This window comes from Lepidochelys olivacea, assembly GCF_965140295.1.
Source record: "Lepidochelys olivacea isolate rLepOli2 genome assembly, chromosome: 2".
NCBI lineage: Eukaryota > Metazoa > Chordata > Testudines > Cheloniidae > Lepidochelys > Lepidochelys olivacea.
In genome coordinates this window covers 155,573,282-155,596,910 of record NC_140412.1, presented here as the reverse complement: position 1 = coordinate 155,596,910, position 23,629 = coordinate 155,573,282, and the positions used below count along the sequence as shown (strand labels likewise).

The 23,629-nt window shown below is 41.2% G+C and overlaps 1 protein-coding gene across 3 annotated transcripts in view; it reads right to left on the bottom strand.

Annotated features, from left to right (window-relative positions):
* TEX10 (testis expressed 10) overlaps positions 1 to 23,629 on the bottom strand; it is a 123,805-nt gene that overhangs the window by 16,201 nt on the left and 83,975 nt on the right. For all 3 annotated transcript variants that reach the window (XM_084620835.1, XM_084620834.1, XM_084620836.1), the window contains one exon: positions 7,234 to 7,314. In XM_084620835.1, the coding sequence (XP_084476961.1) occupies positions 7,234 to 7,314 (81 nt within the window). The remainder of the gene's footprint in view (positions 1 to 7,233; positions 7,315 to 23,629) is intronic.

The window sequence follows — 23,629 nt, the reverse complement described above, 5'->3', positions numbered from 1 at the left end:
CTAAGACGACATCCTTTCGGTAGAATCTGGGTGGCTCTGTATTCTGTCTGAAACTGCAATGAACAGTTGCAACAAAGACCTAAATGGCTAAATCCAATCTAGGCAAAAAGCCAAAGCTCTTTTAACATCTGGAGTATGAAGCTTTTTCTCACTTTTATTGCAATGAGATTTTGGAAAGAAAGCCAGTAAATTAATCGCTTGGTTAATGTGAAAACTGGAAACTACTTTAGTCAGGAACTTCAGGTGAGGTCGAACGAAAACTGTCTCTGAAGATGACAGTAAAAGGAGGTTCTGATACTAAGGCTCACAATTCCCATACTCTCCTGGCCAAGGTAACAGCGATCAAAAAAGCCATCTTCATAGAAAGGTGTAACAGAGAAATGATTGCTAGCAGCTCAAAGATGGGGACCCCATCAATTTTTCTAGAACTAAATTTAGCTTCCATGGAGGGACTTTGCTGCATATATGTGGATATAATCTGTCTAACCCCTTCAGAAACCTGTTGGACATAGGATTGGGAAAAAGCGAGTGGTTATCCATGGGAGGGTGGAAGCTGAGACAGCAGCTAGGTGGACTCTGATGGACCTAACAGCTGACCCTTGTTGTTTCAGATACAAGAGATAGTCCAATATATATCCTGAATAAAAGACCGAGCCAGGGAAACATCCTTCTGTCTGGACCAAATGGAGAATCTTTTTCACTTAGCAAATAAGTAGTCCTAATCAAAGACTTCTAATTTCGAAGAACTGTCTGAACTCCCTTAGAACACCTTCCTTCCAAGGGTGTCAGCCATGAAGCATCCAGGCCGTCAGGTGGGATGAAGGAGTCAGCCACTGTCCTGGGAGATCACATCCGCGTCCCACAGGAGTGACAGTGGAGGTCTGACCGACATGGGTAGTAAAGTCAAAAGCTGTGGCCCACTCAGGAACATAAATGATGACATTTTGTGTTTGCTCTTATTGCAAATAGGTCCACTTAGGGAGTCCCCCACAGCTGGAAAATGGACCTGGGTCACATCTGGACAAAGACCACTCATGGTGTCTTGTGAATGACCTACTTAGATGATCTGCCAGAGCATTTTGAATCCCTGGTAAATAAGCAGCTTTCAGGTTGATGAAACTGGTGATGCAGAAATTCCGAAGCAGGATTATCTCTTGGCGTAACTTTGTCAAATGCCTTCCCCCCTCCCCCACCCGCGCACACTCATTTTGTTTACACAAAACATAGTCATTGTCTGTGAGCACCAACAAATTCTACCACTTGATACATGGCAGGAATGCCATGCGAGCCAAATAGATAGCCCAAAGCTCCCTGACATTTGGCTTTAGGTTTTGGATAGACCAAAGACCTTGTGTCTGAAAGGGACCCAAGTGAGAGCCCCAATCTACATTCATAGAATCATGACTTTAAGGTCAGAAGGGACCATTATGATCATCTAGTCTGATCTCCTACAAACGCAGGCCACAGAATCTCACCCACCCACTCCTGTAACAAACCTCTCACCTATGTCTGAGCTATTGAAGTCCTCAAATCGTGGTTTAAAGACTTCAAGGTGCAGAGAATCCTCCAGCAAGTGACCCCTACCTCACGTTGCAGAGGAAGGCGAAAACCCCCCAGGGCCTCTGCCAATCTGCCCTGGAGGAAAATTCCTTCCTGACCCCAAATATGCCATCAGCTAAACCCTGAGCATGTGGGCAAGACTCACCAGCCAGACACCCAGGAAAGTAACTCAGATCCCACCCCATATAACATCCCATCACAGGCCATTGGGCATATTTACTGCTAATAGTCAAAGATCAATTAATTGCCAAAATTAGGCTATCCCATCATACCATTCCCTCCATAAACTTATCAAGCTTAGTATTGAAGCCAGATATGTCTTTTGCCCCCACTGCTCCCCTTGGAAGGCTATTCCAGAACTTCACTCCTCTGATGGCTGGAAATTTCAAGTCTAAACATCCTGATGGCCAGTTTATATCCATTTGTTCTTGTGTCCACATTGGTACTGAGCTTAAATAATTCCTCTCCCTCTCCGGTATTTATCCCTCTCATATTTATAGAGGGCACTCATATCTCCCCTCAACCTTCTTTTGGTTAGGCTCTAAACAAGCCAAGCTCCTTGAGTCTCCTTTCAGAAGACAGGTTTTCCATTCCTCGGATCATCCTAGTAGCCCTTCTCTGTACCTGTTCCAGTTTGAATTCATCCTTCTTGAACATGGGAGACCAGAACTGCACACTGTATTCCAGATGAGGTCTCACCAGTGCCTTGTATAACGGTACTAATACCTCCTTATCTCTACTGGAAATACCTCGCCTGATGCATCCCAAGACCGCATTAGCTTTTTTCACGGCTATATCACATTGGCAGCTTATAGTCATCCTGTGATCAATCAATACTCTGAGATCCGTCTCCTCCTCTGTTCCTTCCAAGCGATGCATCCCCAGCTTCTAACTAAAATTCTTGTTATTAATCCCTAAACGCATGACTTTACACTTCTCACTATTACATTTCATCCTATTACTCCAGTTTACAAGGTCATCCAGATCTTCCTGTATGATATCCCGATCCCTCTCTGTATTGGCAATACCTCCCAGCTCCCTGTCAACCGCAGACTTTATTAGCACAATCCCACTTTTTGTGCCGAGGTCAGTAATAAAAAGATTGGTCCCAAATCCAATCCCTAAGGAACTCCACTAGTAACCTCCTTCCAGCCTGACAGTTCACCTTTCAGTATGACCCACTGTAGTCTCCCCTTTAACCAGTTCCTTATCCACCTTTTAATTTTCATATTGATCCCCATCTTTTCCAATTTAGCTAATAATTTCATGTACCAGTTCCTTTAATATTCTTGGATGAAGATTATATGGGTCCCCCCGATTTAGTCCCATTAAGCTGTTCGAGTTTGACTTCTAACTCGGAACTGGTAATATCTACCTCCATATCCTCATTCCCATTTGTCATCCTACCATTATCCCTAAGCTCCTCATTAAAGACTGAGCCAAAGTATTTGTTTAGAGATTGGGCCATGCCTAACCTCCACTCCATCCTCAGTGTTTAGCCGCTTCTTCTTTCTTTGTTTTCTTCTTATTTATATGGCTATAGAACCTTTTACTACTGGTTTTAATTCCCTGCGCAAGGTCCAACTCTACATAGCTTTTGGCCTTTTCATTTTATCCCTATATGTTCTGACCTCAATAAGGTAGCTTTCCTTGCTGATCGTTCCCATCTTCCAAACCTTGTATGCTTTCTGCTTTTTCTTAATCACCTCTCTGAGATGCCTGCCCATCCAGCCTGGACTACAACTCCTGCCAATGAATTTTTCCCCTTTCTTGGGATGCAGGCTTCTGATAGTTTCTGCAACTTTGACTTGAAGTAATTCCAGGCCTCCTCTGCCTTTAGAGCCACAAGTTCTTCAGTCCAATCCACTTCCCTAACAAATTTCCTTAATTTTTTGAAGATAGCCCTTTTGAAATAAAAAACCCTAGTCACAGATCTATTTTTGTTTATCCTTCCATTTAGTTTGAACTGAATTAGCCCATAATCGCTCAAACCAAGGTTGTCCCCTACAACCATTTCTTCTATGATGTCCTCACTATTCACCAAAACCAAATCTAAAATGGCATCCCCTCTTGTTGGTTCAGCAACTACTTGATGAAGAAATCCATCAGCTATCGCAGCCAGGAAAATCTGAGCCCTATTATTATTACTAGCACTTGTCCTCCATATCTGGGAAATTAAAGTCTCCCATGATCACACAATTCCCATGAATATTTACTTCATGAAAAACATTAAAGAGGTCTCTATCCGTATCGGATCCCGCTGGTCTATAGCACACCCCAAGCACTATCCCAGGGGAGGCTCTAGCAGCTTTCTTCCCCAATGTGATTTTTGCCCAGACTGTCTTAACCATTCCATCACTTATTTGTCTCCAGTCTACCTCATCATTGATATACAATGCTATTCCACCACCTCTGCCTTTATTTCTGTCTTTCCTAAAAAGCATATACCCTTCAATACCCATACTCCAGTCATGACTACTATTCCACCATGTTTCTGTTATCCCTATAATATCTGGTTTCACTTCCTGCACCAGCAGCTCTAGTTACTCTATTTTGTTACCTAGGCTCCTCGCATTAGTGCACAAACATCTTAATTTTTGCTGTTTGGTTTCGCTCACATTCTTTACCCAATTAGGCACAGACATTCTACTGCCAGTATCACCTATTAGACTGGTATCTACACTACCCTTCCTCCTTATGTCCATTCTCCTACCCACAGCTGTATCCATTCTTACTTTGTTTTCTTCCCTCTCAATGTTAAAATCCAGCATGGCGATTACCTGGACATCTCCCAACCATCTCCCCCAAATTTCTAGTTTAAAGCTCTCTTAATCAGTTGTGCCAGCCTCCATCCTAGAAGTCTATTTCCCTCCCAATTCAAGTGAAGTCCATCCCAAGAAAACAGTCCTCTGTCCATGAATGCTTCCCAGTGGCCATACATCCCAAAGCCCTCCTTATAGCACCACTGCCTGAGCCATCTGTTGATCATCATAATCTTGTCACACCTTTGTTGCCCTTCTCTAGGAACAGGCAGAATCTCACTGAAGATCACCTGAGCCTCGATTTCCTTAAGTGTCTTCCCCAGCCTGGCATAGTCTCCCTTGATACGTTCCAGTGAGAATCTAGCCCTATCATTTGATCCCACATGAAGGACAATCAGTGGATTCTTTCCCGCTCTCGTTAGGATCCTCTTCAGCCTCAGGTCCACATCCCGTATCTTAGTCCCTGGCAGAGAGCACACCCTTCTGTTCTCTGGATCAGCTGTGGTTACAGGCCTGTCTATTCTTCTCAGTAAGGAGTCCCCAATCACACAGTCCTGCCTTTTCCTGGTGATGGTGCAATTCTCCGGTCTATCCCCTGTTCTCTCTGGCTGCTAGTCCTCTCGATTCCTATTGTCCCTTGCAATCCTCTGTAACCCATCCCATATCCCCCCTCAGGCTCATATTTGGTGTTATCTCCATTGACTCGTCCCCTCTACCTATAGGACTAGCTGCTCTTCTCTTCTTCCTTGCCCTCTCACCTTCAGTATCACCTGCTGTGCCCCTTCTTCCTTTCCCAACTCCACAAACCTGTTCCTGAGCTCTATTTCTCCTTCACTAGCCCGTCTTTTCCTCTACCTGGTTCTCTTAGTCACAGGATTCCACTGTCCACTTCCCTCACCTAGAAGACTCCCCTCAGAGTTATTTGGTCCTGCTTCCATCTGCAAATCTGAGCTCTTCCCTTCAGGCTCCTCATGTCTTTGCTCCATCATCCGCTCGAACCCCATTCTAAACTCAACCAGAGTTTCCACCTGCATCTCCAGTCCTCGGATCTTTTCTTCCATCAGCTCTACCAGGCGGCACTTCATGCAGACGAAACTCTTTTCAGGTATCCCCTCCAGGATCACGTACATGCCACAGCTTCCACATCCAGTCATCTTCATTGTGTCTTCCACTGCCTGGGTCACTCCCACTGCTGCCTCTGTATCTGTCATTGCCTTCCCACCTAAATCCTGTTAGTCCAGGAAACAAAACAAACCAAACCACCACCACCCACAGCAAAACAAACCCCCAACGAGCACCAAAACACTGCCAGACCACCACACACTCCCTTCACTAGCCTATCTGTTCCTTTGCCTGGCTCTCAGTCTTCCCTGCAAACTCCCCCTCAAACTACCCTGTTTACAGCTCTGTTTGCTGGCTCCTGTGCCGCTGCAGCTGTCTGTGCTGCTGCCTGACTGGCTGGCTACCTTTATAGGACCCCTAGTCAGAGAAAACCTGCCCCCTAATCAGGGCTCAGCTTCTCTCCCAGCACACTGCCCCTACCAGCCTCTGGAGGCATACAAATACAAAGACAAATACCTACAAATACCTTCTCCTCCAGCGGAATACCTTCTGTGACTGTGTCTGTTGTGAAGGAATGAAGAAGACTCTCATGCAAGCATTCAAGGGTTCTGTCCATCCGTCCAGGGAGGACAAGACCTGAACAAGCATTTGAACCATAATTTCCATGACGACAGGCTGGTGAACACATTGAGGCTGACCAGCTTCATAGCTTCTTGAGGTGCAGTTTAGCATATTGCACCATGTAAGTGCATGCTCCCATGCGCCATAGAAGCTCGTGGCAGTTTTACATTGTATTGACAGAATAGGCCTTTAAATCTAGACCAGTGATTCTCAACCTATTTACTATTGTGGGACACACGTGTTATGTGGGCCACATCCACATAATACACTACTTGCAAGGCCCTGAGGATGTCACATGGGCCGCAGCTGATCTAGAGTAATACCCTGTTTTGTTTGGAAACTCAACCCTGGCAGGAAATCCTTGGCCTTTGTAGAGTCCAGGACCACCCCAATAAATTCTATTCTCTATACAGCAGTCAGCATAGATTTCTCCATATTGATTAGGACCCCTGCACATTTAAGTTGGACTCTATGGTGGCCAAGCTGGACGGTACCCGAGTCCTGGACTGGCCTCTTACTAGCCAGTAGTCTAGGTAAGGGAATATGTGGACTCCTGACTTTTCCAGAACACCACTGCCACATGAGGATCTGCTCACAGGGCAAAGGGCAGTATTGTGAATTGATAGTGGGAGTTGTTGACCACAAATCTGAGAATTTTTGGTTAGATCAGGAAGTTAGATCTCTAGTTCTTTTGTGCTATCTTAAGTAAAGTGTAATTGTGTTTAGAATTATCTGAGATGCCTCTGTGTGTGTGTGTGTGTTTGTTTGCTTCACCTATCTTATACCTTGAGGAGTTTAAACTGTAAACACAGACCACACACAAGGTGGAACTTCGGGAAAGGGAGTGGTCCCGGGAAGCCTGAGGGGTCAGCAATGGTCCTGGGGACCTAGGGCAGCTGGGACACAGGGCCCATTTCCATGAAGGGGTGAAAGACAGCTTGGGCCTAGGAAATGCGCCCGTGGCCAAAAGACAGTGCTGCAACCTATTGAGATTAAGAGACCCTTAAGAGCACCAGGGTCTAGTGTATTAGGTCCCAACACAAGATCCTGGTGACTATTCAGCAGAGGAAGTTTTACCAGGGCCATTTGTGATCCTGGTGATTTTGGAGTTCTGCTGCTATACTGGAGAGCTGGGTACAGAGTTAATCAGAATATCACAAAGCTGTTTCAAAGTGCATTCTATATTTTGGACATAACTTTTAGAAAATACAACAAAAATGTTATTTACCAGGTATTTACAGATACCGTTCTGGAGGATGTCAAAACACTGACTTCGTGAAGGTATAGTGGACAAGCTGTGACATACCACCTGTTTAAATGAAAGAAAACAAACAGTTATATTTATGAATTTAACACATGTGACAGGCAAATATGGTATTTATTGTACATACATCTGTGTGTACACATATGAATACATGGGCATATGTGGACACACAATAGCTATCCCTCTTAAAGTGCTGATCCTTTTTCAAAATTTTAAAAGTAACCTTTAGTGTTACAAAAGAAACTGCCTGGGTCAGAAAATCACCAAATACAAATAAAACAGCAGAAAGAGACATTTGGGGATGCAAGAAATACGTTATTAATGGACAGCTGACTGGAATAGGAGTCAGGAGACCCGGATTCTAATTCTCACCTCTGCCAACCATCTGTTGTATGACTTCGGGCAAGTCACTTTACCTCTCTGTGCTTGTCTCCCATCCCATACTTTGTCTGTCTTGTCTATTTAGATTGTAAACTCTTTGGAGGGACCACTGTTATACTAATTTAGATTAAACAAATGGGCGAAAAGTGTTAACATAACCCAGTCACTGTCCATCATTAATCAGTGTCAAACAAGGTTCGCGTTTTGGTATGCAGAGAGCTCAGCCTGCTTAGTACCATGGCAAACACATTATTAAAAATCCTTTTAACCTTTTATTAAAGATTAAAAAAAGAAGAAAAACAGTTAAAGCTTTTGAAATGTGAAGTACTGAATAAGGCTTTCATTTTAACATCCCTTATTCTCTTTCCCTTTAGCTGGAGAGTTTTTAGAAGGAAAACCCCCCTTGTTTGACAGGCAGTATCGAAGATTGTAATAATTGTCCTTCTGGGAAAAAGAAGTTAGCCGAGATGGGCTGGAGCCATTGCTACTGCTGCTGAAGTCCAATCCTGATTCATCCCAGGTGGTGTCTGGGATTCAGCTGGAGCCGTAGAGGTGGCAATATCATTTAGGTCCCTCATTCTAGTCCAGTCTTGTCAGGACATCTCTCAGGATCAGGATGAAGGCCTGGGGTCCCAGGACATGACGAGGGTGGCCGTCATGATGGTGAAGCTTGCTCCAGTAGCCAATTTTTCTCCCAATTTCTCTTTAATGACCCATAAAAGGGAATGGTGGATGAAATAGCCCACCCCCTCATTATTTTGTCCAGCAATACAGCCTAGATTCCAACACACCAATTTTGATTCACGGATTTCTGGTTCCACACTTTTCTTTTTACCAAGCAACCATGATCTTAAAACAGTCCTTGAGTTGTATCAGCAGAACTTTCTGTTTGGACAAATTCAGTCTATCTCCACTTCACATCTTCCCCCACAAACATTTGTTTTTATAGGTTATTGTGCCATCTTACCTTTCACATACTTTTTACAGTTGAGCTCACAATAAGGGTGAATATGTAGGCCCCACTTATCATAACACCACCCCTTTTTACAGTCCCTAGCACAATGGGGTCCAAATCTCAACTGGGATTTTAGGCGGCCCTGTAATATAAATAACAAACTACTTTTTGCTAACTATAACATGCTACATTAATGGGGAAGTGAAATGACTTCTCGATCTGTCCTTTAAAAAACCGGATATCAGATAGCAAGATCAAAACCTCAAGCAAGGTATGACTAGCTGTCCCCAAATTGTACAAATATCAACTAACAAAGCAGGAGAGATTCTTCTGGTCACACCCCCTTCTCCAGCTTGCTGCCAAATGATTCATTCCAAAACTGTGAAAATCTCTTTGAATAGAATTAGTAATAATAATGTCCAAGCCAACCACTAAATTATGTACAACAGGATAACTAACCCAATAATCTGTCGATATAAAAGTTAAATTATCCCTTTGCTAAGAGGGAGGGTAGAATTGTGGAAGACACTGGTAGCAGAAAGGAAGTTATTGGGCAAAAAAATTCTCATTCTGCAGCCCCATGTCTCCCGTGATTTTGATATGTACAGGAAGTAGCAAGCAACAAACAGAAGACGACAGGGATAAAGAAATAGAATGAGATGAAGTCTCCCCCCACATAAAAATTAACTACCAAAATGGCAAGCTATTTCTGGATCACTACGTGCAGCACCTTCCCTGCTGAAGGATTCCTCTGAAGAGGACAGAAAGTCCAACTCATAGTGTCTAATGAAGGAACTAATAGAGGACCATGTTGCTGCTCTGCAGATCCCTGCAGAGGACATGCAGGCTCTTTCCGCCTATGACGTTGTCAAAGACCCAGTGTGGTGTACTTTGATTCCATGCCTCTACAATGCATAATATGATTAATCTGGCTAAAGACAGTTTGGATATCCAGAGCCATTGACTCTTTGGGGTAAGGATATGAACATGATGCCCAATCTTCTTGTTGATGTGGTAGGCTGGATAGCAATCTTTAGTACTCTATGAACATTCAGATTATGTCACATCATTTCTGTAGGATGCCATGTCTCTGGATAGAACAATGGGAGGATGATCTCCTGCAAGGCATGGAAAGTTGAGTTCTTCTTTAGCAAGAAAGATTCTGAAGTCCTTAACACTATCTTGCCATCATGGAACACAGAACAAGGTTCCTGCATGGATAAAACTGCCACTCCAACACTCATCCAGCAGACGTGACAGCAATCAAGAAACAGGTTTTTATGGGTAGGTAGAATGGTGTGACCAACGTAAATGGTTCAGGTGGATTGTTAGGGATTTTAGCACCAGAACTAGATCCATTTCAGAAAGACTGGTCTGACCACAAGTCTAGCCAGTTTGACTGCTTTGGGAAATCTCAGTATTCCTCTGCCAAGGAACCCAAGGACCCTGCGTATAAAGTGCAACTTATGGCCAATCCCTAATGTGCTACAGATCTGGGCTAGAGTCCTTTGACCACACCGTCCTGAAGAAAGTCCAGAATATCTGGAATTCCAAGGTCCTTGGGGATCGTTTCCTTGACACTACAAGCTAAACCTTGTCCAGAAGACAGAGTAGGCTTTTACTCTCCTTCAGACAGACTTCAAAACTAGAATCCCAATCATTCATGAAGATAGTCAGACCACGATTAGTGCTTCCCTCTCAATAGCCTTGTGGTCAGATATATACAGTCTGGGTCTAGATGGAAGATATGATCTTGGTGAAGATGTCTGGCCTCACATATAGATTCAATGGAGGTTCTAATGCCAAGTCTACCACAGGCCAATGGTCAAGGGTTTCTTTGGCCAGTGTGGAGATCTTTGCTTTCTCTCTCCTTATCTTCTGGATCTAAGAGGAGAGAATAAGAACATAAGAACGGCTATACTGGGTCAGACCAATGGTCCATCCAGACCAGTATCCTATCCTCAAACAGCGGCTAATGCCAGGTGCTTCAGAGGGAATGAACAGAACAGGTAATCATCAAGTAATATATCCCCTGTCACCGATTCCCAGCTTCTGGCAAACAAGGTAAGGGACACTAGAGTACTATTTTGCATCCCTGCTCACCTGGGCTAATAGCCATTGATGGACCTATTCTCCATGAATGTATCTAGTTCTTTTTTGAACCCTATTATAGTCTTGGCTTTCACAACATCCTCTGGCAAAGTTCCACAGATTGACTGTGCGTTGTGTGAAGATATACTTCTCTTTGTTCGTTTTAAATCTGCTGCCTATTAATTTCATTTGGTGACCCCTAATTCTTGTGTTATGAAAAGGAATAAACACTTCCTTATTTACTTTCTCCACAGCAGTCATGATTTTATAGACCTCAATCATATCCTCCCTTAGTCGTCTCTTTTCCAAGCTGAAAAGTCACAGTTTTACTAATCTCTCCTCAGATAGAAGCTGTTCCATACCCCTAATCATTTTGGTTACCCTTTTCTGTACCTTTGCCCCACCTCAAAAAAGATATATTAGAATTGGAAACCAGATCTGCACACAGTATTAAGACGTAGGCATACCATGGATTTATATGGATTTATATAGAGGCAATACAATATTTTCTGTCTTATTATCTATCCCTTTCCTAATGATTCCCAACATTCTGTTCACTTTTTTGACTGCCGCTGCACACTGAGTGGATGTTTTCAGAGAGCTATCCACAATGACTCCAAGATTTCTTTCTTGAGTGGTAACAGCTAATTTAGACCCCATCGTTTTATATGTATAGTTGGGAGTACGTTTTCCAATGTGCATTACTTTGCATTTATCAACACTGAATTTCATCTACCATTTTGTTACCCAGTTTTGTGAGATCCCTTTGTAACTCTTCACAGTCTGCTTTGGACTTAACTATCTTGAGTATGTTTGTGTCATCAGCAAATTTTACCACCTCACTGTTTTACCCCCTTTTCCAGCTCATTTATGAATATGTTAAATATGACTGGTCCCAGTACAGACCCCTGGGCAACATCACTATTTACCCTCTCCATTCTGAATACTGAACATTTATTCCTACACTTTGTTTCCTACCTTTTAACCAGTTACTGATCCATGTGAGGAATCTCCTTCTTATCCCATGACAGCTTACTTTGCGTAAGAGCCTTTGGTGAGGGATCTTGTCAAAGATTTTCTGAAAATATATGTACACTATATCCACTGAATCCCCCGTCACATGCTTGTTGACTCCCTCAAAAAATTCTAGTAGATTGCTGAGGCACGATTTCCCTTTTCAAAAACCAGGTTGACTCTTCTCCAATAAATTGTGTTCATCTATGTGTCTGATAATTCTGTTATTTACTATAGTTTCAATCAATTTGCCTGGTACTGAAGTTAGGCTTGCCAGTCTGTAATTGCCAGGATCACCTCTGGAGCAACACATTAACTATCCTCCAGTCATCTGGCACAGAAGCTGATTTAAAGGATAGGTTACATACCACAGTTAGTAGTTCTGCAATTTCACATTTGGGTGAATATCATCTGGCCCTGGTGACTTATTACTGTTTAGTTTATCAATTTGTTCCAAAACCTCCTCTAATGACACCTCAATCTGGGACAGTTCCTCAGAATCGTCACCTAAAAAGAATGGCTCAGGTTTGGGAATCTCCCTTACATCCTCAGCCATGAAGACAAATGCAAAAAATTCATTTAGTTTCTCCGCAATGGCCTTATCTCCTTTAAGTGCTCCTTCAGCATCTCGATTGTCCAGTGGCCCCACTGGTTATTTAGCAGGCTTCCTACTTCTGATGTACTCAATTTTTTTTGCTCTTACTTATTGAGTCTTTGGCTAGCCATCCTTCAAATTCTTTTTTGGCTTTCCTAATTATATTTTACACTTCATTTGCCAGAGGAGGAGACATGGCTAGCAGAGACTGCACTACAGCTTTGAACTGCCCCCAGAAACTGCAGAAAAGAGGGGAATAGCCCATATGTACCAGAATTGTGGGAGATACTGGGCTGCAGAAATTATCTCAACTTATTGCTAAGCAACTCTGATCCCATCAGATCTTGCAAGTTGAACAGTATCAGAGTAGGTAAGGTCAGTACTTGGATGAAAGAAATTCAAGGAACACGTAAGTGTTTCAGCAAGCAGTGCTGATACAATAGGAAACATTTTTCCCATGGTATCAAAAATAAACCAACGCCCTATTATGCTGCTGGGGCTGCATACTACTCGAAGCATTGTCTTTTGGAGAACACAATGCTGAGGTCTATCACTTCTTATTAGGTATAATTCCATGGCATTTTCAAAACTATACAAGCTGTTAATCATGGTATCCTGGCCCAATTCTCATGTGATTTTTCCAGATATTTCAACCTAAGTTGCCCCCACAGCATCAAACAGATATTGTATTCATCTTCATTTCCAATCCTGTAATGTGGTTGTGTACTATTAAACTATTATTACACTTAATCCCAGATATGGTTGCATTTCAGTGGTAGGTAAAGTGGTTGTAATGTATGCAGTTTGTATGTCAATGAAAAATTGGTGAAGTGCTTTGGGATCTTTCAAGATGAAAGGTACATTATAAATTCATATACTAGCCCAGGAGAGAGACTGGAGTATAACCAATTGAACCTACTGATTATCTTGTAACAGAAACAAAGTCCTATCTAGAACACAAACCGATATTTCAAAACACTACAAGCACCTACGGTCAATAGAGGGCACCACTTAAGACAGAAAAGACTGTAAGCAGTAACATACCACTATCATTTAAATGATACTATTGAGGTTCTTCCTGACCTCCCCACTAAGTACCCCCATACATCATGACCCTCAATTTCTTGTTTCTTGTTACTACATGCAGAGGTATCAAGATGACCCCAAAATCAGAGCTCAGATTAACCAAATAAAACATACATACATGATGGACCTATTAATTAAAAACATTAATCTCACTGAATCAAAGACACCTAGTTACTTCTTGCCCCAAAAACTACTTCGTGGAACCTGCTATAGTTATAGTGAGTTCAGAGCAGGCTCACACAATTACCATTCTGCCATCACTATCCACTGAAAAGCCAACAGGCGTAAGAGAGATTTGACCTGCTCCTTATGTTGGCCCATAAAAGTTCTCAACCTGATCCTCAAGATCTTCCTCCCTAAGGTGTTTGTTTTAGCCAAACAAAAATGAACAAGATCCATAATGGGCCCATGTCTCTAAGGTTTGTGACCCAGTGTCTGTTCATAGTTTTAAATAGCCACCCCCTATGTCAAACAAAAACATAAATAATCCAAAATACCAAAAGCCAAATTCCAAGCTTTCTCTGTTGAAGTTCCTACTTGGAAGCACCCTGGCTGATCACTCAGCTTCCTCTCCAGCTACACCCATGCAAGGTCAACAGCTAAGCTTGGAAGGATTTTTATTGGTAAATGTCAGTAAATGTCGATTTCACCACACACCCCCCCACAATGAAAAATATTTATATCAATAAAAACTGAAAATTACAGATAGGCAAAGAAAGAAAAATTACTGCTTGAGCACTCATGTTTCATTTCAAGATATTTACCTTGTAGATTTTGACATGTGATTTTGACAATTGTGTTTTAATGGTTATAAAGCTTTAACTTTTTGAATTTCATCATCTACTGTCATTAAATAATTGTCTGACCTCCCCTATTGTCTGCTCTTATACATTCCCCCATTTTTTAAAAATAGAAAAAATGCTTAAAAATAAACAATATTACTAAAAAATTTAAAGTTGAATTCTGCCAAGCCTATCAACATATTATTAAAGACCTAACTGGCAAGCTAACAAGGCCCACTGCCAAACAAACCCCACTTCTTAAACCCAGCAGATCCTGGATGAACCACTTGGTGAAAATAAAGATCTGAGCTTCTCTCCTAGCACCAGCTTAGAGACAGGGTGTTGTCAGTCCAGAAAGGTATTTTCATTGAACCCCAAATTGACAGAATACCTCCCACCATAAATTTAGTTCTTCCCAGCCAACGATGGAAGAACCCAGAGCTGCAAGTTAACAGCAACATAGTGCTGAATAGTAGGGTGTTTAATTACCAGTGCTATGTTGTTCTCTAGAAGTTATTTTTTCCAATTCTCTTTGAATCCTCCTTACGACTTCAACCAAAACAAACATTCTGTGTGTCCAATTCTATTTTCATATTTCTAAAGCAATAATGGAAATTATTTTCATTAATATAAATTAAATCTTGTTTGAAATGTCTGTCCAATAATAAATGTCTGTTATAAAAGTGAAACTCAAATTTGGTTAGACATGGAAATGAACAGCAAAGAAAACTTAATTATCACTTCAAAATTAGTATATTTTCTTACAATTTATTTTCCTTAGGCAAGGGTTTGCATAGTGTTTAATTTCCATGCTAGAACGTCACAGCAGAATCATTATTTTACATTTAATTAGCATTTATCACATTTTAGCACACTCATAACAAATTGCCCTTGGACCAAAGCCAGAGCAATTTTGTTTCAGAATATTATAGAAGTGAATGGACACAGAAAAAAGTCTGTACATTTTAAACTGGTATAAAAATTAAGCTTCAAGAAAAGCATTTTGTTGTGAGTTAACTTTTTATTTTGATCAAATGGCCACCTGAATAAATTAAGCCTAAGCTATACAGAAGGATGATTTTACATATTGGAAATAACCATAAGCACAATGGAGGATACACAAAGCATTCAGTGGCATATTTTCAAACCAATGCTCAACATTCTAGCAGCTTGACTACCTCTTATGTTAACCAGAGCCACATCATTAAAATATCACATTCTGAAAACTCACTATTGCTGCTGCAGGCTGGTGAATCCCTCCATCCCCCATTGTGGACTGTCTTCCACTTCTAGTCTGCTACTACCAGAGAGCAAGGAAGCCAAATAATGGGAAGTGGAAAAAAAGAAGAGCAGGAAAGGTAGCCCCAAGAACAGTCCCTGCAGGCTGGAGGTCAGAACCACAGGAGAAACCTTTCCAGCAGAAGACAGAGAGAGGTAGCGGGCTGGACCCCAGAACTGAGGGCAGAAATTCAGGATGATCCTGACAATCTCGAGACTGTTAGCTAGTGAATACTGATATTCTGTATTCCAGAATGCTGGCCATGTACAATTCGATTATCCCTCCTTTGCCCTTCAGACCTTGAATGAAGGGGCAAATTGTATGCCCATCTGCTCTGGCTGATTAAGTGCACTTTTCTACCTCCAAGCAGTTGCATGCATTACTTCGCAGCCTGAATTCCCCCTACTCCAATGTGAAAAACCTGTCATAACTGCAGTCCGAACCAGGGAGACTGCTGGCAGATCTTATCATCCTGTGTACAGTACTTCATGTGCGAGAAACTGAACCTCCAAAGACAAAAGATAGGGTAAGAGAGAGAGAGAGAACTCAGACTGAAATGAGCTCAGTCTCATTCTGAGCCCTTCTGGCTAGAAGGGACACAATGAAAAGATGATCTGGGAGGAGAGTTTTATCTTTTTGTAGTTATTTATTTATTTAGCAGCTAAAAAATTACTAAGTACTGGCCATAATACAACAGGTTCCTGACTCAAAAAGCATACAACCTAAGGGTTCTGTCCCGCAAACACTTATGCCTGTGACCAATTTTATTCTTGTGAGTTAGTCCCACTGACTTCAAAATGATTACCTATATAAGTAAAGTTACTCAAATGCAACTTGGTAGGATCAGGCTCTAAATACGCAATACACACACAGAGGGGAGGAGATAAAGGTATGAAGAAGCACACTTTTTTTTTTTTTTAAAGTTTTACATTATTAACATTTTATTATTTTTATTCAATATACCATGTATTTTTGTTCAGCATTTCCCCAGTTTTTAACCACTGATATAAGTGAAAGACTTAAAATTAGGAAAGGGTTCATAATACAAATTACTATTTTATTAATTTCCTATTATTTCAAACCCTCCCCTGTTTTCTTCTTATCCCTTCCTTTCTTTCAGTCCATTCGCAGGCCCTACAACCCAAACATTTCCTCCCCCCCATTTACAAGTGACCCATCAGACCTTTGACATGAAACCCACTTGAACTGTGGCAGCTCATCATTATTCCAGTCCCCTTTCGCTCTTCAGAACATCGAACATCCCTCACCTTTTCTTTTACTCCACTTCCACCCCTCAAAGGAAATTATGTACCAGTAACTCCTTTCTGGAAGTCAGCATAGTATTTCAATCTTAATTATACCGCAGAGTTTTTCTCTTCAGAGAAATAAAGATATGCACATCTTTCTCCCACCCCGACAAACATATGTGAGCATGCAGAGACTACACAAATATGAAGAAAAAGCAGTGGACCAAATTCTTCACTGTCCACTAAATGGAGTCACACCAGAAGAGAATTTAGCTCAATGTATTCTTTATACAAATAAAAACTAAAGTTGAATGTGGGATAGAATAAGGGAAGGAGAGAAATTATTTTATTATAAAACAGAATAAGAAATACAAAGACTTCAGGAACTAAACCAATAATTATTTTCAATTTATGGTAACATCCTTTTCAAATATTGGTAACTAAATGGGACAGGCTATAGTGCTCTTAATTCCCAAGATACTATGTGGGGTGACTGTGTTGCAAGCAGAATTCTATCCAGTATCACGTTTCTGCAGAGTGAAGAAAATGAGAAATTTTCAGGTGATGGGGCAGGCAATGAAGCTTGCCTTCTAAAGCTAAGCCAGCATCCCCCGGAGCACCATACCTTACCAGACAATGTACTCTCCTGTCAGGTGCTGCTTCCTCTCTCTGAAGTAAACAGATTTGACAGGGCAATATTAACAGTGGTCTGAGTTGTTGGAGAAGCTGCTTACAACAAGAGATCTTTATTGTTATGGCTTGGCTAAGCTCACAGAGCATGATATGAAAAACATTCCGGATTCAATTCCTCCAGAAAAAGCATCCACAGAGCAGAGTTTAAAAAACCAACAAAAACAAACCAACAAAAAACCCCACACCTACACAGAAAGAGGGCACAGGATAAATGCAGTCTGCAGGAGCAGATTATTCAGAATGGGAATAAGAAGAAAAAATGGTGGGGCTGAAATTACAGTCCAATATATTAGAAAAGAAGAACAGCAATGTGATTTAGTTACAAATTACTGAAAAAAATACATGCACAGTGTGACACACATTTACACACTACATTGTAATGTACATCTAAGGATTTAGAGTAATTCTAAAACATTGTTAAGGTTCAACTTATACTAAAAATTAGAACTAAATAACCAACCATGGGCTAGGGGACAAATGTAGAAAGGTTTCCTGGCCTAACTGTATGACACATAAGGCTATTTAGAATATCTTTATTTTTTTTTAGCGATGAATTATTTTTTCTAAAGCTACTTATACCCAGAAAGCATGGCTAAACTTACTCTCTCTCTTGTGGCTGATGTGCCACCTGGAAGAAGGTGAAATCACACCCCAAATGACAGCACTGTTCTAGTTCTTTTTTTCAGAGCTCTCTCTATTAACAAAATTCAAAACCAAAACAACCCAAAACAGTCTCAGTGTCTCATGTTAGCCTTTCACTCACGGGGTTAATGGTCATTAAAGCTCTTCTTTCCCGGGCTCCCCAGCCCTACATAGCCAAGGCTTCCCCCAACTAGTTCCAGCTCCCTGAAGCTGTCTCTCTTTCAAGTCTTACACATGACGATGTAAACAGCCCCAATTCCTCACAGATCTTCTTCTGACCCTGGGTCTCTCCTTCTGCCCTCTTTCCTAATAGGCAGGAAAAGACACTCAATTTCCTAGATTCCTGAATTCATAGTACATGATAGGAGCACAAATGTGACTAAGGCTCCCAATTTCAAAGGATCATAACAGAAGCCCTGGGACACATGAATAAGCCCCAAAACCCTGTTACAGTTTTTCGTAGGAAAAAAGAAGAAGAAATCAGCATTTATATTTTCTTACAAAAAGGGAACAGTAGAATCAAGATAAAATATTTAATTCACTACATTTTTGAATGAGTGTTTTGTGTACGTTGAGGCTCCTCCTCTTCCTTATTTCTTTGGCTTTCATAGCCACAGCAAATTTTTTTTAAGGTAAAAGTGTTTATTTTATTTGTAAGCTTAAATTTTGGATATTCTACATAAAAATGAAAGGTTTATGTTAAGTTGTTTCTTAAAGAGATTAAAATACATTTTTATTTCTAATTCAAAACAGCTGACATGCATCAGCAACATTTTCAATTCATGTTTCATCACATTGCTTAACTAAGAGTTCATAGTAAGTTTTAAAAAACTATACTTACAAGGCTATATGGCAGGAACATAAGCAAACTCTGTTGTGGTATCACTCAGCGGTCACTGGTCAGTCAAGGGCCATTGCTCTATCATCCTTGCTTTATCACCTCTTCTAGACAGTATGTGATTCTTCAGTGCCCTCACTATTTTGGGTCTCATTCAGTGAGCAGTCCAACTACAGTTTCTATAGCCCTTTTTATGGTAATATGATCAATTTTGCTTTTTTTTGCTCCCTCAATAAGTTTAGTCACATCAGTGTTCAGTTTCTGAACAGTTACCACTTATTACTTTTTAAAGTTTGTCAACTTCAACTCCTGGATCCTTTTCTTGATCAATGTTTTCCACCTTGTGACCATTTAAGGACTAGGCTGTTTCCATCTTTTAAAAGGTGATCTCATCACTACACTTTTTTGTATTACATGCAAAAGTACCTTATGCAATAAGTGTCTCCATTTTCTTCCATGACTTCTGGATTCAGTCTATTCACATTTTTGACACTGGATGGGTTCCCCAAAGTTATGTCCTCTAAATTTACACTCTTTTTTGCCTACTCCTTCCCACAGGTCATTAAATGTACTGTATAGGACAGGCGTGTCCAAACAGCGGCTCACAAGCCACATGCAGCTCTTTTACACTTAAAGTGCAACTCGCTGAGCCCCCCCATGCCCTGCACATTCTCCGCCTACCAGACTGGAGGGAGTTCGAGGATTCAGCCTCACGAGGGGGCACACTGCGGCTTGGGGCTTCAGCCCCGTGCGGGGGGGGAGGTGGGGCACCACCCTGTGGGGCAGGCTGTGTGTGTTTCATGGCTCTCCAACTTCTGAAGATTATTGTACACGGCTCAGAGGGTCAGTAAGTTTGGCCATGCCTGGTATAGGACAAACAAGACTGCTACTCTGGAATCCAGACTTTAAGAAGAATTAAAAAGTGGTAAATTGCATTTTTTCTAAAATTTTCAGAGGCCACACAGTCAGACATTAAATTCATAGCAACAAAAATTATCACATGCACATTGTTTCATTTGTTAAACTGCTCATTTCTGTTATTACTATTTCATTTGACACCGACAGGTCAATTCACTTACAGAGTAGTGGAACAGTATTACTGACATGCACATGACCATATGACCAGTTAAAATGAATGAAAACGGAAGTTCTTCTTGCTTTAAGCTGCAACAGTTTATTCAGGAATCTCATCAGTTTTAGTCACAGCGGTACAATCTTAAATAATTGGCTCTAATAAGTGGCAGTGGTCATTGCAAGTGTTAGCTGCTCAATAAAATGGGTGAAGATTCCTGCATTTATATTTAATCTCTCATGACCAAGTATGAAGATTAATATTAACATTTACACAAAATGGCATCTTTTTAAAAAAACACTGGTTTTCTTGTATGTTGTTCCTTAAATTAGTAAGTAAATTGTTAAAACTTATTTGGCTTTGTACTTCTAGCATCCTAGGAGTATTTAATAATCCTTCTATGCAGAAATGTTAAAAAAATTAGGGGACCAAAACAATTCCCAAAATGTGTTTTGTTATAAACCATTTAGAAGAGCTACCTTTTGGAAAGTACATCTATCCAATCTTCCACTTATTATTCATGACCACATGCAACCAAAGCTAATGGTTACAAGATAATGCAGTCTAGTTCACTACCCAACCCCCAAATTATCTTTTTTTCTTTAGACAAGTGAGCCTTATTTAGATGTGATCGGTTTCTCCTGCTAAATCTCAGGTATGTATATATTTAAACACTAGCTTCTCTTTTTCATCTTAGTTTTAATGAATAGCTGTATCTCTGATTGCACCAATGAATGCCCAGCACTGTAAGCTAGTAGCAGAAAGGCCAGATCTCCTTATACTGTATGTCCAAACAGGTCAGGAGGATAAAAAGTGTCTGTCTGGGAGCATGTGTGATTCCATGGGCAAATTAACGATAGGTAAGGGAAGTGTCATCTGATGCATAAAAAAGTACAGAATCATAATTTCAAATGTGTCACCCTCTCTGTCACAGCAGTGGGGACTTACTGATCCCCTTAACAGCTCCAGGTTCCCCAGTTGGTGGAAATGTTGATAATACAATGTTGTCGGAAATGGGTCAAATTGGGTATCATTCGAAAGCCCTTTCTCCCATCAACACAATGATACCAAACATGACAAACCTAGAACAATTATGTACTTATTTGAGAAAATGTTTACATATCAATTTTTTAAATTATACTTTAATACAGGCATGTCAAACATGCAGCCATCACAAAGCTAAATTATGGCCCTCAATTGACAGTACTGTGTTATCAATTAATGCTCATAACTAAGGCCCTACCAAATTCACGGCCATGAAAAAAGCGTCACAGACCGTGAAATCTGGTCTTTTGTGTGCTTTTACCCAATACTATACAGATTTCACAGGGGAGACCAGCGTTTCTCAAACTGGGGGTCCTGACCCAAAAGGGAGTTGCAGAGGGGGTCACAAGGTTATTTTAGAGGGGTTGTGATATTGCCACCCTTGCTTCTGTGCTGCATTCAGAGCTGAGTGCTTGGAGAACGGCAGCTGTTGGCCAGATGCCCCGCTCTGAAGGCAGCCCCCCGCCAGCAGCAGCAGCATGGAAGAAAGGGTAACAATACCATGGCATCCTTACTTCTGTGCGGCTGCTGGCACTGGCTCTGCCTTTACAGTTGGCCTCCCTGCCAGCAGCTACCACTCTCCCGCTGCCCAGCTCTGAAGGCAGCGCCGCCACTAGCAGCAGCGCAGAAATAAAGGTAGCAGTACCGCAAATCCCCCTACAATAACCTTGCGACCCCCCCCCCCACACACACACACACACTCAACTCCTTTTTGGGTCAGGACCCCTACAATTACACCACCATGAAATTTCAGATTTATATATGTGAAGTCATGAAATTTACAATTTTAAAAATCCTATGACCGTGAAATTGGTAGAGCCCTACTCATAACATAACTGATTAATTTTTTTAATGTTTCAGATTACTTTAAATGGAAGGAGTGCTTCAAGTTGATATGCCATCACTGGCAAAAAAATGAGTGGTTCAGTGTTATTGATTATCAGCTTTGTGTATTATGCCAAAAGAGTTGTAATAAGGCACTAGTTAAGATATCAGCATCCAGCCAGAAATTACTGGAATCCATCTGCAAATAGTATGTACATAGTTACGTAACATACATTACATAACATAATTAATTACAATCCCAAATAATGTATTGCAAAATCCCTGTTTTCACTTTGGTCTTGATCATTTTTAGACATCAATGGAGAGAAGAAGAGTACTGACTAGTAGCTGCATCTTTGGAGAACACCACCGCGGAGGACTTGGTTAAACACAATGCTCGGTGGCACATTATATGCTATAAGAAGTGCACCCATAACCTGAATTTAGCATTGGAGAGGAAGTACATCTAGCATCAGGAAAAAGTTGAAGATACTCGGACAAAGTGCCAGCTGTGAGTGAGACTTGCCCTATACTAGGTCCCATGGCATATGATTTGAGAAGAACCCCTGCTTCTTCTGCAGTATGGCAGAAATGTGGAGGCATCCATTAAGCACAGATTCAGCATGTGAGACAGGTAAGGAACCGTATGAAGCAGTCACTCTTAGATGTCAGTTGAATAGATACTTTGGCTCACGACTTGTACAAAGCCTACAAAACTTAAAGAATTATCCAAAGCTCCGTCAATTTATTGGCTCCAATGAAAAAGAACACACTAAAGCTGTGCTCAAATGCAAAGAAGAAAGTCAGAGTGATGGTGGAAGGGACTATTACTGAGCCAACCACAGGCGGGTTATTGTTGGCTCATCTCCTGATTGTGTCCAGATCTCAGTGTGATGTTGGTCTACGTGAGACTCTGGGAAAGTACAAGTTCTCCATGGTACCATGATCGATGTTCGAATGCAATGAAACAATGCATACATGCAAGGCAAAAAGAACACAGATGCACATCTTGCATGGTCTTCCTAAGCCAGAACCTCTGATGAATTGACCAGCAGAGGCCTTTTAGCATAGCAATCATAGATAGTAAAGTTGAGGTACAAGCTCTCAGAAAACCAGAAACTATTAACACTTGCCAAGGGTCAGCTGAACATTTCATTAGGAGGCTACAGAGAAAATAGCAGACCTATGACCAAGTCCGCCTTGTGTCCGATACATACACAGAAGAATCAATTGAAAATATTACCAGAAAGAAGAGATTCCGTGCTATTGCACCTGTCCAATTAATAACCATTGACTCCACATATATCTCCAGTGTCACAATGAAGAAGCTAGTGTCTCATATTCACACGAAGGACAAGTTAACTGCATGCCCTGCAGCAAAAATATTCCAGCATGCAAAGGATTCCTCAAAGAATTTAGTTGTCACATGGCATAATGAATGCCACCTCACTCTGTTCAGTGGAATTTCTTCATAGTTCCTATGATGAGGCTGACACTGAAATTATCTTGCATGTCATCAATGCCATAGAGAAAGGTGCTACTAAACAAGACTTATTGTACAAGACACAGATGTTCTAGCTCTCTCTGTAAGATGCAACCGCAAGATTCTGTTTTTGTGCTTACTGCTGGGGAACAATCATTGAACATCCCTCAGGATGTGTTCCTATCACTCAGACCATTAAAAGCCACCACATTGCCAGGTTTCCATGCCTTTTCAGGATGTGACATTACCCAGAAAGCTGGCTAGAAAGACCAAATTATCTTACTGGAAGGTATTTGATTCAGCCTCCAAAGGCTGTCTCCTCGCTCTGAAGAT